The sequence below is a fragment of the Chrysochloris asiatica genome, unplaced genomic scaffold, assembly GCF_000296735.1.
Source record: "Chrysochloris asiatica unplaced genomic scaffold, ChrAsi1.0 scaffold00243, whole genome shotgun sequence".
NCBI classification, from domain to species: Eukaryota; Metazoa; Chordata; class Mammalia; order Afrosoricida; family Chrysochloridae; genus Chrysochloris; species Chrysochloris asiatica.
The window spans coordinates 2340005-2358422 of NW_006408761.1; the positions used below are offsets into that span (position 1 = coordinate 2340005).

General features: G+C 41.6%; 1 protein-coding gene across 1 annotated transcript in view; it reads left to right on the plus strand.

The window, feature by feature from the left end:
* Positions 1-18418, plus strand: part of PDZD2 (PDZ domain containing 2) — a 362151-nt gene that overhangs the window by 197017 nt on the left and 146716 nt on the right. Inside the window, exon 2 of the mRNA XM_006873509.1 lies at positions 15603-16104. Coding sequence (XP_006873571.1) covers positions 15603-16104 — 502 coding nt within the window. The remainder of the gene's footprint in view (positions 1-15602; positions 16105-18418) is intronic.

The window sequence follows — 18418 nt, forward strand, 5'->3', positions numbered from 1 at the left end:
TCAGGGTGGTCTCAGGGAGTCCTTTCATCTCAATTGAAAATCCAGTAAGACTGGATTTTTTTAATTGTTTCATTTTCTTATATACTCACCTGAGCATCTCAAACACAATGTGTCCTCAACTCAACTCAGGATCGATTCCCCAATTCCCCAAAAACTGCATCATCAGGCACAAGTAATGGTACCGCAATCCTTCCAGTAGACCTTCCTGGCTTGTCTTCTTTCACAACCAGTATCTAATCCCAAGCAAATGCTGTTGAGTCAGCCTTTCAAAGCAGTCAGGAATCTGGTCCTTTATTCCCATCTCTCCACGCTGAGCCATATCACTCACTGGAACTTCTGAAGATAAACTCCTACCTGTCTCCCTGCCTCTACACTTGCTCGCACACAGTTTACTCTCAGCACAGAAATACTGGGGTCCTTTAAAAGTGGAGCCTGGGCCACATTGTTCCTCTACTCATGACTCTTCATTAACACTCCATTTCACACAAGTCTTTACAACAACCCACTGGCCATATCTCCTGCTGACTCTCAAACCTCATCTCCTCCGACTCTCCTCCTTGCTCACTCTTCCCCGGCCACAAAAGCCTCATTGCGAGTCCCCAGACACACCAGGAAGCTTCCAATTAATTTACCGCATTTACACTAACTGTTTCCTCTGTCTGGAATGTTCACCCAGACAGCTGCGTGGTCAACTCTTCTACCTTCTCCAAGTCTCGCTGTATGATGAGGGGGCTTCAAACAGATCATGGAAAGGTTCCATTGTTTTTCATTCTATTTGAAGCCCCCTTAGATTCTTAGTGAGGTGATTTGGGTTACCATGTACATTTCAGTCTGACTCTTCCAACTCCAGGTCAACTCCTGGATTACTTTATCCTGTTCAATGTTTTCTGTTTTCCATAGCGTTCATTATTCACGTTCTACTTACTATATGGAATCCTGGTGTGGTGCTGTAGGATAAGCACTGGACTGCAAGGTTGTTTTGAACTGCAAGGTCGGCGGTTCAGACTCACCAGCTGCTTCTCAGAAACGCTATACAGAGTCGCTATGAGTCAGGACCAAGTCAACAGCACTTAACAACAGCAATAACAACAACCTACTATATGAGTCCTGGTATGATGCCGCAGGATAATACACTGGACCACAAGGTCCATTTGAGCTGCAGGATCGGCAGTTCAAACCCACCAGCTGCTCCTCGAAAACCATATACAGCATTGCTATGAGTCAGAACTGACTCAACAGTACTTAACAACAGCATGAACAACCTGCTATAGAAGGAATTCTGATAGCTTAATGGGTTACACTTTGGGCTGCTAACTGCCAGGTCAGCAGTTTCAATCTACTAGCTGCTCTGAGGAAGAAAAATGAGGCTTTCTGCTGTCGTAAAGATTTACAACCTCAGAAACCCTACACAGGGTGGCTGTGAGTTAGAACCAATTCCGTGGCATACACCCACCACCACTATCTGTTGTTGTTGTTGTTAAGTGCCGTCGAGTCAGGCCTGACTCACAGTGACCTTGTATAAGGTTTCCAGGGAGGGGCTGGTGGTTTTGAACCACAGGACTCGTAGTCAAACCAGTGCTTTAGCTTGCGGTCAAACTAATGCTTTATCCTACAGGGCCACACCAGGCCTCCATCTACTAAATAGTTGGATGTTATTTTAATATGTCTGTTTATAATCTGTCTTCCCCTGGTACACTAAGCTCAACCAAAACAGGAGTCTTTGCTTTGTTCACTACTGTAATCCGTGAGCCCTGGGTGATGCGAATGGTTAAGCACTGGACTATTAATCGATAGTCCTGCATTTCAAGCCCACCCAGAGACACTTTGGAAGACAGCCTGGTCTGGAAAACCCTGGGGAGCACAATTGTACTCTGCACACATGGGGTCACCAAGAGTCAACATTAACCTAACATCAACTATAATATCCTAAATGCCTAGAACTGTACCTAGGTGTGTAGTAGGTATTCAATAGCTATTTGTTGAGTGAATGTATTAATTAATCTATAATGGTGGTGTTTGTGTGCCACCGAATTGGTTCTGACTCATAATGACCCTGTATAGGATTTCCGAGGGTACAAATCTTTGCAGGAGCAGAAAGCCTCGTTTTCTCCCGGGGAGTGGCTGGTAGATTCAAACTACTGACCTTTCAGTTAGGAGCCTAGCTTGTAATCCACTATACTACCTGGGCTCCTTAATGAGCAAGCAGTAATTTAGAGTCCTGCTGTGGCGCTGTGGGTTAGTGCGCTGGACTGCAAAATCGGTTTGAACTGTAAGGTCTGTGGTTAAAGCTCACCAGCTGCTCCTCAGAAACCCTATACAGGGTTGCTATGAGTCGGAACCAACTCGATGGCAATTAACAACAACAACAAGCAGTTATTCTATAAACCAAAACAAATAGCTTTATGTCATAAAGTAAAACATGTTCCTTTGTACATTGTCTAATGCTCATCAGTTCCCTGAAAAGGTGATATTAACTCATTCCTATCTAGCAAAGTCTTTACTGGCAGTCCTGGGTTCCCCCGCAGGAAAAGTTAGCCGGCATCATCAGGCTGTGTGAGCAAAACTGTGTGGCTGACGTTCTGCTCTGATTGGTTTCTTTCATATTGTTATCAGAAACTGTGTTTTACTCACAGTAATTTAATAAAATAAAATCATTTGCAAATAAAAGCCTTCAGGTTCTGTTTGAGGACTTATCTCTCTGCTGTCTGTTTTAGAAGGTCAGTTCTCATCAGTGGCCAGACATTTACTATTTAATTTTGCCTCTGCATTCTTATTTCTAAAAGGCATATGAGTGTTGTGAGATGCTTTGATTGCTTCATGCAGAAATAAGGTGCATAAAAACCTTTGAGGGGAAAAAAGAATGTATGTTCACGTTTTGCTGTGTGATAGAAAGACCATATACACACATGTCCCCTGTAATTACCTCTGTTGGAATTGGCAATGTGTAGTGCAGCCTAGTGTAGGGATATTTTGCTATGGAGGTTGTGAATTTCAGTCAATCTTGCTAATTTGAGATGTGAGCTTGGAAAATACATGTGAAAATCAGTGACACCTTGCTACTTAGAAATCAGATCATTGTTTTCCACTGATGATACGGTTGGCTGCTTTTCAGTCAGTTGTTTTTCTTCGTGTCCCCCACCACCATCTCATTATATCCGGAAGCTCAGAGCAGGAAGCAGAAAGGATATCGTAGCCAATGATTGCAGAGGATGAAAATTAAACAGGGAAAGGATTTAAGAGTGCACATTTATCACTGATGGGCACAGATGTATCTGCTCCCTTAGAGGCGATCTTGGTTATCTAGAGCTCCTGTAACAGAAATCACCACAAATGTGGGTGGCTTTAACAAACAGAAATTTATCTTCTCACAGTTTAGAAAGCCTCAAATCTGAATTCAGAGTTCTTTCTCTCCCCACCTCTGAGGAAGGTCTGTCTTTTCAGCTTCTGTTTCTCCGTTCCGTAGAGGTATCATGTGGCATGACATATGCCCTCCATCACGGTTTACTTGCTTGGTTGCTTGCTCAGTGTGTTCTTTTTAGATCTCAAAAGAGATTAAGACACACCCTACACTAATACTGCCTAATTAACATAACAAAATCCATTTCCAAATGAAATTAAAACCCCAAGACTAGGGGTTCGAATGTACAGTACATATCTAGGGGGGACACCATTCTACCCATAACAGAGGCTGACATGTGAAATTTACACCGAGCATTCATAGACTCACGTAGAAAACCTGCTTCCTTTCTTACTTTTTGTCATATAATTCTACCTCCTTGATTCTGCCATAAACCGAAATACATGTTCGATATTGGCTTGAGTTAAGGTAAATATTGATTTTCATTTCATGGTCAGTAGTCCTAATGGTTGAGCTCCTTTTATAAATCTGATGTTGGGAAGACCAATAAATGAAGTTATTTTATGTACTGTTCTGCTGTATGACAAGAACTATGATTTTACTCTACTAGCCAGCTAACAAATTAAACTGCCATAGTTTCATAGCTGCTGACAGAAGACAGGAGATTCTTGGGTCAGAGATGAAGGACAATTTCGTACTCACATTAATAGCCATAGCAGAAGTGTCAGCACTTTTGTACCAGTTCCCCAAGCCCTAATTCCCTTCGGGTATGTCATGATGTATTGGTGGCTATGATTTTCATTTCACTGCCAAGATGAGTGGTGGTCACAAGTTTTTACAGTGAATCATTTGGATTGGGTTTGAATGTCCAATGTTGTGTCATAGATCAGAAAGAAAAAAAAAAACATTCTTGGAGTAAATATCTACTCAGTGTAAACTCATGTCCAAATCTTACAATAAAAATAATTAGATACAAGCGTTTTATGATAAAGAGAATATGTATTAACTTATCTCCCTACTGTTGACTCCAAGCACAAGGGATAAAGAAGGAAGGATTGCTAGACCCAAGCCATTTATACATAATTAGAGGAGATTAGAAGTAGTGAATCTTGGCTTCATCAGTCTTCACTCTCAACCAGCAATTATACTGTTCTAATCACATCTTCTCATAAACCTAGACTCCAACCTATGCTCAAAATCTCATTGGTGCCTGCACCCCATCTTCCTTCATCTGTTGTTGTTGTTGTTATGTGCTGTCAAGTCGATTCTGACCCATAGCGACCCTGTATAGGGTTTCCAAGGAGCAGCTGGTGAGCTTGAACCGCCAACCTTGCAGTTCTAACGGCTTTGCAGCCTGGTGCATTAACCCACAGCGCCACACAATGCTAAATGTCTCCTTCACTGGACTAGCAAGAAAGATCGATTCATCTTCAGAAAAAGTCTTGAGTGCAACATGGATATCAATTAGTCTGATCAGCAAAAAATTCCACCTTCAGAGTCTCCAAAGGAGAGTGTGGCTCATTCTAGGGAGGCTTGAGGAATCTGTGAGAAGTGTGCCCCAGATTCCATGTAGATAGGAGGTAAGACAAAAGAGACACTGACTGCCCTTGAGGAACTTGGTTACTAAGTGACAGGAAATAGCATTCTCTCATCTCCCATCCTCTTTTAGGGAGGGAGCTGTCCAAACTTGCCTCCTAGTGTTTCCCAGCTAAAACTTCTCTGGGAAGTTAATCTGTATTTATCACTTCCTCTCCACCTATTATTCTCTGGGAACCTAAAGATTTACAACTTCAGGCAGCCTGTCTGGATTAATTAGGCTTAGCAGGTTTTCAAAGGACCACAAAGAGTTTTTTTTAGCCTTCCAATGCTTCTCAGGCCAGAGGAAACCTTGGGTAAGAACAATTGATCTCCTCTGTGCTGTGTGTTACACAGGATGACTATTAGCAGCTAGTCCTGCTTTATATAGCTCCAGCCCTGTCATAATAACTGCTCTATAAACCTTTTTTTGCGGTCAGTGTTTATTCTCCTTGTGTCTGTACTGGGGGGCTGACATGAACTAGGAATGTCTACTTTGATGAGAGGTCTGAGTGCCAGAATTCTCTCATGTGCTCTTTGAGTTATGTTATGTTTTCATGGCATTAATAAAGCAGGGCTTGGAGTTCCTGAGTGGCACAGACATTTCAGTACTAAGCTCCTATCCAAAAGATTAGAGGTTTGAATCCACACAGAGGTACCTTGGGGAAAAGGCATGGCAGTTTACCTCCACAAAAATCAGTCATTAGAAACCTAATGAGACACATTTCTACTCTGACACACAGACACACACTGGGTTGCCTGCCACAGTTCGATGTCGTCTCGATGGCAACTGATTTTGGTAGTACAGGCCCGTGTTCTGGTGTAGGTCCAGTATCTGAATTACACATACATACATGTCCATGGTTCAGCCTGGCAGCACCCTTCTATGGTATCATACCATGGGCCAGAAGCAGTAATCTATGGTTGCATGCCCACGATTTCCAGAAGCACCTGGAGAGAGATTGCTTCTTCCAGGAGACTTGGCAAAACACAAGAATGTCAAAACGTTTAACTGCCTCAAGCTCTCTATTGATGGAGTCAGGCCATAGATAAATAATGTTTGTCCCTGAGTTATGGATGCTTCCTTGTATCTGCCCTCCTCTTGTTTCCTGCTTTGCTGAGCACCCAACATCACCTACCATCCTCTTCCCAAGCCTCTTTTCCCTGGACAGCCCAGATGCCAGAATTATGACAGCATCATGGAACAGAAAAGAGGCTCAAAATGTTCTATATCAAGCACTTTGTGGGGAAAGGAGGAGGAAGAGAGATTGTTCAGAAAAGGCCAAACAAAGCAAATTACCTAGAATAGATACCTGCGCTAGATTTCAAGATGTGTTGGTCTTTCGTCATTTATTTGAAGGTTATCCTGGGAGAATCAAAATTAGATCAGTTTTAATCAAATGAAAGCAATAATTTTACGTGTCCGAGGCTATTCTGGAGAAATTTTCCCAAAAATCATATGATTAACAAGTTTCTGAATGGCTGATCATAGCATCGGTGTTTATGAAGATGAGCTCTTCTGTTTTTCTGAGCCAAATAGAATTCCAATGTTTCTCAAGATTCTAGTTCTCCGTAAGAATCTTACTGAATAGAAGAAAATGGATTTAGATGCATGAATTAGACAGGAAGGTGCTAGAAACATTTGGTAAATCATTTAAATACAAATAGATAACCAATGGGGCGGAGGGAGGACGTGGCAGGTGATATGTTGAAGGTGATTTGAAAAAATCTTGAGAAATTACCCCCTGCCTAAAAGTCTCTCTCACCAGCTTGCTATGGTGACCATAATTCATTCATTACTTTGTCTTCAGGGTGACCTTAGTGTCCAGGAAGGAATAAAATAACCTGTCAGGCAGTTCCTTCAAGGCGTCAGTGTCTTATTAATGGCTCAGAAGCTAGGAGAGGATGGGGAGATGGTGCTGAACTTAAGATAAGCTCTTCTTGCTTGGTCATTATGCTGAGCGTGGATCCTCCCAAAGGACCTACTTACAGCCAAAGGCACTGGAACCTTCCAAGGTTCCCGGAGCTTCCTGAGAGTAGAGAACGGATGATTCAAGATCTCATGCTCAGAATCTCTACAACAGAACCGTCTTCTTACTACTGGCAAGGAAACTGTACCACTTTGTCGAGTTGTTCAGCACTTTGGTAGGATTCCCAATTTTAAATGAATTGCCTTCTCCAGGTGCATTCTTTTTCAAGTCAACGGTGACCAGTCAGGAGGTTTAGACCCATGCAGACATGAGAAGAGTATTTCTATATTTTCAGACCTGTTTTATCCTTGGCCCTGGATCAATATTGTTGGAACGACGTACTCCTCTTATTCCTAGAACTCTTCCTGGAAGGTAGCATTCCCACAAGAAGCCCTGGTGGTGTAGTGGGTTAAGCATGAGGCTGCTGACCACAAGGTCGTTGGTTCAAACGCACCAGCCACTCCACCGAAGAAAGATGAGGCTATCTGGTCCTTTAAGATTTATACTATCAGGAAGGCAACGACGCAGTTCGACCCGGTTCTGTAGGGTTGCCATGAGTCAAATGGATTCTCTAACAGTGGGTTAGCATTCACAATGATTAGGACTTGAAAGCATCTTTGTGAGGATCTGCTTTAACACCCTCACTTTACAGATGAGCACAGGGCTGATGGTTTAAAGAGGAAGAATTTCATAGTGAGCTTAGCAACGATTTTGGAATCAGATACACCTGGGTCTACTACTTACCAGCTATGTGAAGGTATGCACGTTAATGAGTATATCTGAGCCTCACTTTCTTCTCTTATAAAAAGAGCTCCTGGAGAAATGGTGTGTATAAACCTCTACTTAAGCAGTGAGCTCAAACCTTGGTCAGTATATTATAAACGCAATTGTTTTTCACATCTGTCAAAGAACGCCAGGATTGGGACTTGGATGTCCAACTCCCAACCTGTTTTCATGACCCACACAGTTTATCATTTAACATGATATCATATTATATAGTAGTGGTTCACTCAAAGAAACTCTTACAACCTGCATACTGTTAGGATTTTATTCAACAGAATGTAGTCTAAACATTGTAGCAGAAAAATTATGCAGCCATGTGAGTGCTGAGAGGTAGATGCAGTTCTCATGTCGTAGACTCCACTGGAAAGAGCTTCACACTTCTTTATCCCACTGAATTTCCCAGAACTTCCTGGGTTCTGATGGTATCTCTTATCGACCTGCTTTTTTGTGCGTCTGTTCATTCCCAGGGTGAATAGCCCAGGATCAAGGGAGGTTTTTGATGGGTTTGATTGATGATTGAAGCTCTTTTCTCTTGTTCACTTTATGGCATGGCAGAAATTCAGAATGATTCTGTCAGCGCATTAACCTGACCATTAGATAATGGTCCATTAGATCTGCATCTGGACCAGAATTTGATGTGTTTTATACCCAGCTGGGCACTTCTGTTTCTCTGTGCTGCTTCCTGAGGTGACTGTGTTGTTGGCTGCTATTGAGTCAGCTCCAACTGATGCAAACCCTGTACAACAGAGGAAGCATTGCACAGGACTACACCATCTCTATGATCATGAGCATGTCTGAATCCATTGTTGCAGCTATTGTGTTGTTGTTGTTGTTAAGTGCCATCAAGTCAGTTCTGACCCATAGCAACCCTGTATAGGGTTTCTGAGGAGCAACTGGTGAGCTTGAACTGCCGACCTTGAGGTTCAAACTGAATTTGCAGTGCAGCACATTAACCCGTAGTACCACACCAGAAGTCCAGCTTCTGTGTTTGTTGTTGTTAAGTGCCATCAAGTCCGTGCCAACGCATAGAGACCCCGTATAGTGTTTCCGAGGAGCAGCTGGTGAATTTGAACCACCGACCTTGCAGTTCAAACAACTTTGCAGTCTGATGCATTAGCCCACAGTGCCTCTGTGTAGTACCATCTAATTTAGGAGCTCATCTTCCAGCACTGTATCGAACAATAATCTGCTGCCATCCATACACTTTTCATTGGCTCATTTTCAGAAGTAGGTTGCCAGACCTTTCTACATAGTCTGTTGTAGTCTGGAAGTTCTGCCAGAAGGCAAACACCCATCTGTCAGTTTGTATGTTGCTATGAAGCTGGAAACTGTTTAAGTAGTATTTCAAATACCAAAAAGGTCAACCATGGTAGACAAGTTTCAGTGGAATTTCCAGATTAAGCCAGAGCTGACTGTATGTTCTACCTAAATGAAAGCTTGTCCTGAAAAGAGAGAAGGCCTTTAAATATATATATACTGTATTTGTATAATTAGTTTGTTGTTGTTGAGTGCCATCGAGTCAACTCTGACTCACATCAACCGTGTTATAGGGTTTCCAAGGAGCAGCTGATGGGTTTGAAACGCTGACCTTGTGGTTAACAGTTCAGTGCTCATCTGTCTTAAGGTGCCAGTACAAGACTCCTAGTTTAAACAAATCATAATTCAACCTCTAATTCTGAACTGCCTTCCTTAAGTATTGCTGTTGTTAGGTGCCATCTAGTCGGTTCTGACTAATAGCCACTTATGCTCAACAGAACGAACACTGCCAGCCAGTTCTTGTGCTCTCCTCATAGCTGTTAAGCTTGAGCCCATTGTTGCTGCCACTGTGCCCATGCCCCTGGTTGGGGGGCAGGGGGGTCTTCCTTTTTTTCGCTGACCCTGCATTTTCCTCTAGCATAATGTCTTTCTGCAGAGACTGGTCCCTCCTGACACTACGTCCAAAGTGTGAGAGACAAAGTCTTGCCATCCTGGTTTCTAATGAGCATTCTGACTTCTTCCGACACAGATTTATTTGTTCTTCTAGCAGTCCATGGAACTTTTTTTTTTAATTCTGAACTGAGTGGTAGTTTAAATGAGAGAATATCAGCTTTACACCATGGTTTCATTGAAATGATTACAATCTCCTCCGTGCATCGTCATTCAATAGTATTTGCTTCCATTCCCTCTGTTTGTTTGTTTTGTTTTGGTGGGGGGGGGGGGTGTACACACAAAAACACGCAGGAATATCTAATAACTTAAACAACCAAAGGGCACATTCTGCAAGCCTGCCTTCTGACTGCCAGCTGCTCCCTCTCTCCATGTCCCCATCTCTGCCTCCATTTCTGGTGTCGCTGCTTCTCTGGATAAGGTCCTGCATTCTGCTTGTGCTCTTCTCCCTTGATAGTCCTAGGGTCCTCTGTTTCTGGACTGTAAGATTAGCTGCTCCTCTGGTTGTTGTTTTTTTTAACAAAACTTGTACCTTTACAGTTGTGACAGTTGCAATTAATCATGATAACAATTATTGTTGAATCATAAGAATCTTATCATCATCTCTTTTCAGCAGACCCATCTAGAAAAGATGAACACTATTCAGTAGGGACTCTACCTTTCCCAGCACACTCTTAAACTAACCTCCTTCTTGAAAACTTGTAAGCCAGTAACTTCATGCCTTTATCGCCTCGCATTTTAGGTAGCAATGTCTAAGTTGCCCATCCCTATCTACACTGTATACAGAGTGGATAGAATTGATACTTGATGTGAAGACTCCTTCCCTCTCAGTTGGTATTTTGAGCTACTACATCCATAAGTATAGGACAAGTTCAGCTGGATGCTTACTCTCAATTCTAGCCTTCTGTGGCTGTGTAGCCCATGGTACTTTTAATATTCTTTTAATACCATAATTCAAATGCATCTATTCTTTTAGGGTCTTCAGTATTTACTGTCCTACTTTCACATACATGTGAAGCTATTAAAAATACATGGCTTAAGACAGCTACATCTTAGTCCTCAAATTTTGCACTTAACATTTTAAAGAGATCTTGTGCAGCAGATTTGCCTAATGCAATACTTCATTTGATTTCTTGACTGCTGCTTCCATGAGTGTTGACAGTGAATCCAAGCAAGATAAAGTCTTTGTCAACTTAAATCTTTTCTCCACTTACCCTGATGTTATTTATTGGTACAGTGCTGAGGATTTTATTTTTCTTTACACTGAGGTGCAACCCATACTGATCTTCAACAGTTAAGTATTTTAAGTCCTCTTCCCTTTCAGCAAGCAAGGTTTTGTCAGCTGCATATCTCAGGTTGTTTCTCCAATCTTGATGTCACATTTTTCTTCATATGATCTAGCTTCTTAGATTATTTGCTCAACTTACAGATTGAATAAGTGTGAAGAATACAACCTGGCACACACCTTTCCTAACATTAAACCATTCAGCGTCCCCTTGTTCTATTTGAATAATTGCCTCTTGGTCTATTAACAGGTTCCTCATGAGCACAATTAAGTGTTCTGGAATACTCATACTTCGCAATGCTGTCCATAGCATGTCATGATCCACACAATTGAAAGCCTTTTCATAGTCAATAAAGCACAGGTAAACATCTTTGTAATGTTCTCTCCTTTCAGCCAAGACCCATCTGCTATCAGCACTGATGTTCCTCGTTTCACGTCCTTGTCTGAACCTGACTTGAACCTCTGGCAGGTCCCTGTCAATGTACTGTTGCAACCGTTTTTTAATTATTTTTAACAAAATTTTACTTGCTTGCAATAGTAACAATACTGTCTGACAATTTCTGCATTTCATTGGGTCACCTCTCTTTGGAATGAACAAAAATATGGATCTCTTCCAGTCTGTTGGCCAGGTAGCTGCTGTCTTCCAAATTTCTTGGCATAGATGAGTGAGTACCTCCAGTGCCACATCAGTCTGTTGAAAGATTTCAATTTGTAGTCTATCAGTTCCTGGAGTCTTGTTCTTTTCCAATGCCTTCAGTGCACCTTGGACTTCCTCCTTCAGTATCATTGGCTCTTGATCATATATATGCTACCTTTTGAAATGGTTGAACATTGACCATTTCTTTTTGGTACAGTGACTCTGTGTATTCCTTCCATTGTCTTTCTTCTTTTGATGCTTTCTGCATCATTCAATATTTTGCCCATGTTGTCGTTAAGTGCCGTCAAGTTGGTTCTGATCCATAGTGACCCTGTATAGGACTTCCAAGGAGTAGCTGGTGAGCTTGAACCGCCAACCTTGTGGTTCAAACCAACTTTGCAGTCTAACGCATTAACCCACAGTGCCACACCAGGACTCCATTTTTTGCCCAAAGAATCCTTCGGTATCTCAAATTGAGACTTGAATGTTTTCTTCAGTTCTTTTAGCTTGAGAAATGCTGAACATGTTCTTCTCTTTAGGCTTTCAAACCTTAGGTCTTTACACATTTCATGATAATCCTGGACTGTCTTCTCGAGCCCTTTGAAATTTTCTGTTCAGTTCTTTTCCTTCCTTATTTCTTTATTTACTTTAGCATCTCAACACTGGAAAGCAAGTGTCAGAGTTTCTTCTAACATCTGTTTTGGTCTTTTCCTTCTTTCTCACCTTCTTTACAATCTTTTGCTTTCTTCCTTTATGATGTCCTTGATGTCATCCCACAACTCTTCTGGTCTTCAGTCATTAGTGTTTAATGCGTCAAATCTGATCTTGAGATGATCTCTAAATTCAGGTAGGATGTGTTCCAAGTCAGATTTTGCTCTTATGGACTTGCTTTAATTTTCTTCAACTTCACCCTGAATTTTCAAATGAGCAATTGAATGTCCGTTCCACAGTCTGCCCCTGGTCTTGTTTTGATGATTTGGAGCTTTTCCACTGTCTCTTCCCACAGATTTAGTCAATTTGATTTCTGTGTATTCCGTCTGGTGAGGTCCATGTGTATAGTCATCACTTATGTTGTTTAAAAAAGGTATTTGCAATGAAGAAGTCATGGGTCTTACAAATTTCTCTCATGCGATTTCCAGCATCATTTCTATCACCAATGTCGTATTTTCCACTACTGATCCTTCCCCTTTGTTTTCAATCACTGCTCTTTATCAGTGCATCTTGATTGCATGTTTGATCAATTTCAGACTGAAGAAGTTGGTAGAATTTTTCAGTATCATCATCACTGGCTTTAAAATAATAGCGGTAGTAACTGGTCTTCCTTATAGGTATATGTATATTTTCCTATCACAAACAGCATTATACTTCAAGGTAGATCTTTATATATGTTATTTTTTATCATGAATGCAATGACATTCCTTTTCAATTTGTCATTCCAGGCATAGTAAATTTTCAGATTCAAAATGGCCAATTCAAGTCCATTTCAGCTCACTAATTCCTAGGATTTCGATCTTTATGCTTCCATTTCATTTTTGACAACTTAGAATTTTCCTACATTGATACTTCATATATTCCATGTTCCGATTATTAATGAAAATTTACAACTGTTTCTCCTCATTTTGAGTTTTACCCCATCAGCAAATGAAGATCCCAAAGGGTTGACTCCATTCACGTTATCACAGTCAGCTCTACTTTGAGGAGGCATCTCTTCCTCGGTCATTTTTTGAGTGCCTTCCAGCCTAAGGGACTCATCTTCCTGCACCATATCTGACAATAGTCTTGATACTATTCATAAAGCTTTCAGTGGTTAAACATTCAGAAGTAGTCCGTCTCTCCTTCTACCTAGTTTGTCTTACTATGGAAGCTCAGCTGAAACCTACTGATCATGGTGTACCCTGCTGATATTTAAAATCCCAGTGGCATAGCTTCCAGAATCACAGCAGCATGCAAGCCACTACAGTACAACAAAATGACAGATGAGTGGTGGTCTTCATGAAATACGTTCTCCAAATTAAGGATATTGTTGGGGAAAGGTGGCTGACTATCCCTCCAACATTGTTTGCTTGACCCTTGCTGGACTTTATATTCCCTATGCCTGGCAGTGTCAAACACATGGTGGATACATTTGGAGCTTCTGTCCAGCTAAGATAGAGGAAGTTTTAAGACTGACCTCTTCCCACACACTGCCTGCCCCACATCCTCAGGTTTGATTTTCCCTGATGACCAGATAATAATCTTATCCTGGAGAAGGGGATCTTAATGTCTGTTTACTTGCAGCCCCTGTTTCTTTAGAGGCAACATCAATCCATGTATTTGGCATACTTGCAAAGGTTCCCTGTGTTTCTCTTACTGCAGGGGTAGGTGGCATTCCCCCCAGGCCTTCTTTTGTGGGCACTGGAAGACAGGAAGTGAGTTAGGTTTGTGAAGGATTTGGATGTTGACACACTTTGCTTGGGAACTGGTGATGTGTAGAATGTGGCACGCTTCCAGTGTTGAAGGCATTTCCCTGGGTTCATCAGAAACTAGTCCTTTCTTATCTTGGATGGCACAAGTTGAGGGTGCAGCCCTGTCTGGTTTCCTGACTTTGAGCAAGTGTTTTCTTTGCTAAAGCTTTAATGACCTCGTTCTGAATACCACTCATTACTGACTTCATTTGATCTTCTGTTTTCTTGTTATTCCTTAAGACCTCAAGTACTTATTGTGTGTTGGGCTTCTCATGCACATCTCATTTATATTATTTCCTGCTTCTAAATATTTGGCAGCCATCAACGTCTGAAAACATGGCTGACCTGACTCTTAATCTTCTTCAGGCTACACAGCCCTCGTTCCTCCTACAATTCCTGCTTGTCACATTCTCCAGCAGCCGCCTTTGTCCTCAGCACCTCATGCCTGTGTGGTTTCTACTTTGCTCCTCTTAATGCCCAGACTGGACATGACATCAATTTGTGCTATAAGCAGTCCACACTAGGGCCATTATCAAGAAATGAACTTGAAACTCATTTCAGGCCACATACAATTGCCAGTGTTTATTTAGCAGTGTCATCCTAATACTACCCAGCTCCACCTCCACATCCTTATTATTTCACTTTAACGGCTCTGAGGCATAGAGATTTATTGTTTTACAGTTGCAAAGAACAGAACTGTACATTTCTCTCAATCTGTTTTACCCATTCTCTGCCTTGGGAACTTGAAGTATTTTTATATCAGAGTCCTGATGTGGTATTGTAGGATAAGCACTGGACTGCTAACCACAAGGTCAGAGGTTCAGTCCTACCATCTGATCCTTGGAAATCCTATATATGACTGTGAGTTGAAACGGACTCAAAGGCACTTGACACCATATGAATGGGGGGTCCCTGGGTGGTGTAAATGGCTAATGCTCTCTGGTGTGGCGCTAGAGGGTAAGCACTTGACCGCTAATGGCTAGGTCAGTGGTTCAAACCCACCAGCCTCTCCTTAGAAACCCTATACAGCGTCACTATGAGTCAGAACCAACTCAACAGCACTTTACAGTAACAGCAATAACTAACTGAAAGGTTGGAGGTTTGAAGCCACTACCCAGAGGTTCCTCAGAAAAAAAGTCTTGATAATCTACTTTCCAAAAATCAGTCATTGGAAATGCTGAGGAGCGCAATTGTACCCTGACGTTCTTGGGGTCAACTCCACGCTCTTGGCGTTGACTTTTTGGTAGTTGGTTCATTTCTGTGAATGGGAATCTAGCATGGTAAGTCTGATGCAAGAAATTGTTGAGAGAATGGAGAATTTTCTTTTTTAAAAGATACCTTAGGGATGGCTCTATTAATAGGAAAATCTTTCTCTGACCCCAGTTCATAGGTCCTTTCATTACTAACTGCTATTCCATGGGTGTGTTTGGGGTGTTTGGTTATTCTGTAGAGATGAAAAGAATGAATTGAATGTTAAGCTTCTGTAGGAGGCTGGGTGCTTCAGTGTAGCCACATTTCTTATCGCATGGGTCCCATGTGGGCCGTTGAACGCATCCCCCTGCTACTGCACTGCTCTGAGAAGGTGTTTTCACGTTTTAACCAAGCTCTTCTCATTGTGTTGCAGTTACCTGGCTGAACAGTGCTGGAATGGCGGTTTCATCTACCTGATCATGCTGCGTCGCTTTAAACACAAAGTCCATTCTCCTTATAATGGCAATAGTAGCAACAGCTCTGAACCGGGAGAGACACCTACCTTGGAACCGGAAGACAGAACTACGAAAAAGGGAAAAAGAACACGGAAGTTTGGGGTCATTTCCAGGCCTTCTACTACCAAGGCCACTGAAGAATCCAAGAGCAGTGCTGACTGTGAGTTAGACAATGACCCCACCCCAGAGCTGGACAATGGCCAAAACCCTGAACTTGGAAATGGGCATGTCTTTGAGCTAGAGAATGGCCCAGATACTCTCAAAGAGGTGCTTGGATCCCAGCTAGAGAGGTCAGAAGTGGACAGAGGGACAGAGCACAGAATTTCCAAAACTGATGCCCCTCTGCCCACAAATCATGACAAACGCCGCCTCTCAAAAGCTGGAAAGACAGACTTTCAATCAAGTGACTGCCTGGCACGGGTAAGGTTTACTTTGCTCATAGACCCTAACTCTTTTTATTTTTATTTTTAAGTTTTTATTGTGAATTAAGTGATAGTTTACATGAGAGAACATGGGTTTTACACTGATTGTTTCAGTGCAATGATTACAGTCCCCTCCATGCATCATCATTAAACAGTATTTGCTTCTATTCCTTCTGTTATTGTTGGTGTTGTTGTTTTGGTCTTTTGGGGGTTTTTTGGGGTGGAAAGGTGTACACCAAAACACTCAGGAATGTAAAATCATTTAAACAAGCAAAAGGCTCATTCTGTAAGCCTGCCTCCTGGCCACCAGCAAACAGTCTTAGAACTTGACTTTAAAAATAAATTTAATTTTGATGTTGATTTTAAGGTTTAGAAAATCTATCTAAGATGACCTTGCATTTAGAAACCACAGATATGTTAAGATAAATGTCCCGAGGTTATAACAGCAATGTTCAAGTCATTTTATCCTACTTAAATTAAGAGCCAGTCAAGTGACCAGAAGTGGAAAATCCTAGCCTTCTGTGGTTATAATGTGAGTCAGATGAGACCCAGATAAAGTATTTGTGGTGCACCATTATTCACCAGCTGCTGTCACCGGTGGAATTGTCACTGCTGGGCCAAGAATTACTGGTAGCAGTTGAGAAAAATATCCCGGCCTCAGCTTGATACAGGAAGGATGGCCTACATGCAGGGAAGCATCTGTTTTTATTTTTAACAATTCAAAGGCAGTGGCATTTCCATGGGATCATATGTATGGAATGGTTTGAAACGTTGGGAAAGCTCACAGAAACCTCTGGTACTATGGTAGCCGGCTGTGATGGCCAAGGTAGGTCTTGCCTAAAAGCAAAGCAAATGTGGTGTGTTCTGAATGGTAACAGGTGAACTTCTAGACTCAAGTTGTCGTCCCCAGATAACAACATTCTTTCACTAGACTTCTATTTCTTTGGGGTAAGCATGTTCATTCTAAGAATCTTCATGGCAAATATTCCTCGGGCTCCTAGGTGATTACTTCCTAGGTGATTACTGGTCTCTTCTTGGACTCAAGAAACACCCTGTAGGGAAAAAAGGGAAAGCTAGAAAGAGGGAGAGTAGAAAAGTCAGACAGGTATAGGAGATATCAAGTTCAGCTTTGCATGCTGGGAAATGTTGCCCTAAAATCCAACATAATGTCTATGAAGATTTATTGTTGTTGTGTGCCATCAAGGCAATTCTGACTCATAGAGACCCTACAGAAATGGAATTGTCCCATAGGGTCTCCTAGCCTGTAATCTTTATGGTGAATCTGCAGTTCACCAAATCCCACAGGCAGGCTGGTGGGTTTGAACCTCCAACCTTTAAGTTAGCAGTCAAAGGTTTAACCAGGATCACTATGAGTTGGGATTGACTCATGACACACAACAACTAATGCAGCTGATCTGTGGGTTAGATGGAAAAGACGCAAAATAAGCCCTCCGTCAAAAGAATCAGGTTGTTTCATTTGGAGCTGGATGATCTTCATAAAGCCTTATACTGAGGAGGCAATCATATTATGTAGAAGGAATGCATTAAAAAAAGAGAAGGAAAACTAGTATTCATGTCTCTATCAATGATTTCCTACCAATTTTATGGTTGGATTGTTGTTGTTAAATGCCATCATGTTGGTTCCGACTCATAGTGACCCTGTATAGGGTTTCCAAGGAGCAGTAGGTAAGTTTGAACCTTGAGGTTAGCAGTCTAGTGCTTATCTTACAACACCAAACCAAAGGCAATAAAAAGATTATAATGTGTATCTCAAAATCAAATTTAAGGGCAATAAAAGATTAGAAAGTATTTATCAGTAAATACAATAATAGCTTGCTGTGAATTTTATCTAATGATTAAATTGTGAATAAACAGGAAACCTAAAACGAATAAAGAATTCAGGAAGTATTGGTTCCCTTAATCACTGTGAAGGTTTAAGTTACCAGAAAACATCCAATCTTACACATAATCCAAGAAATAGACTTTCATTTGGCCTAAGGAGCCCTGGTAGAATATTGAGTTACAAATTGGAAGGCTAAGCACAAGGCCAGCAGTTCAAAACTACTAACTGCTCCATGGGAGAAAAATGAGGCTTTCTGCTTCTGTAGAGATTTGACAGCCTCAGAAACTAATACAGAATTGTCGTGAGTCGGAACCACTCCATAGCACACTGCCACCACCACCATCAATGATGCAGTGGAAATACCTTGGGATGATTTCAAAGAAGACAACTTTAGAGATTCTGTTGTTAAATACCATTGACTCAATTCCCACTCATAGTGACCTTGTTTAGGGTTTCCAAGGAGCGGCTG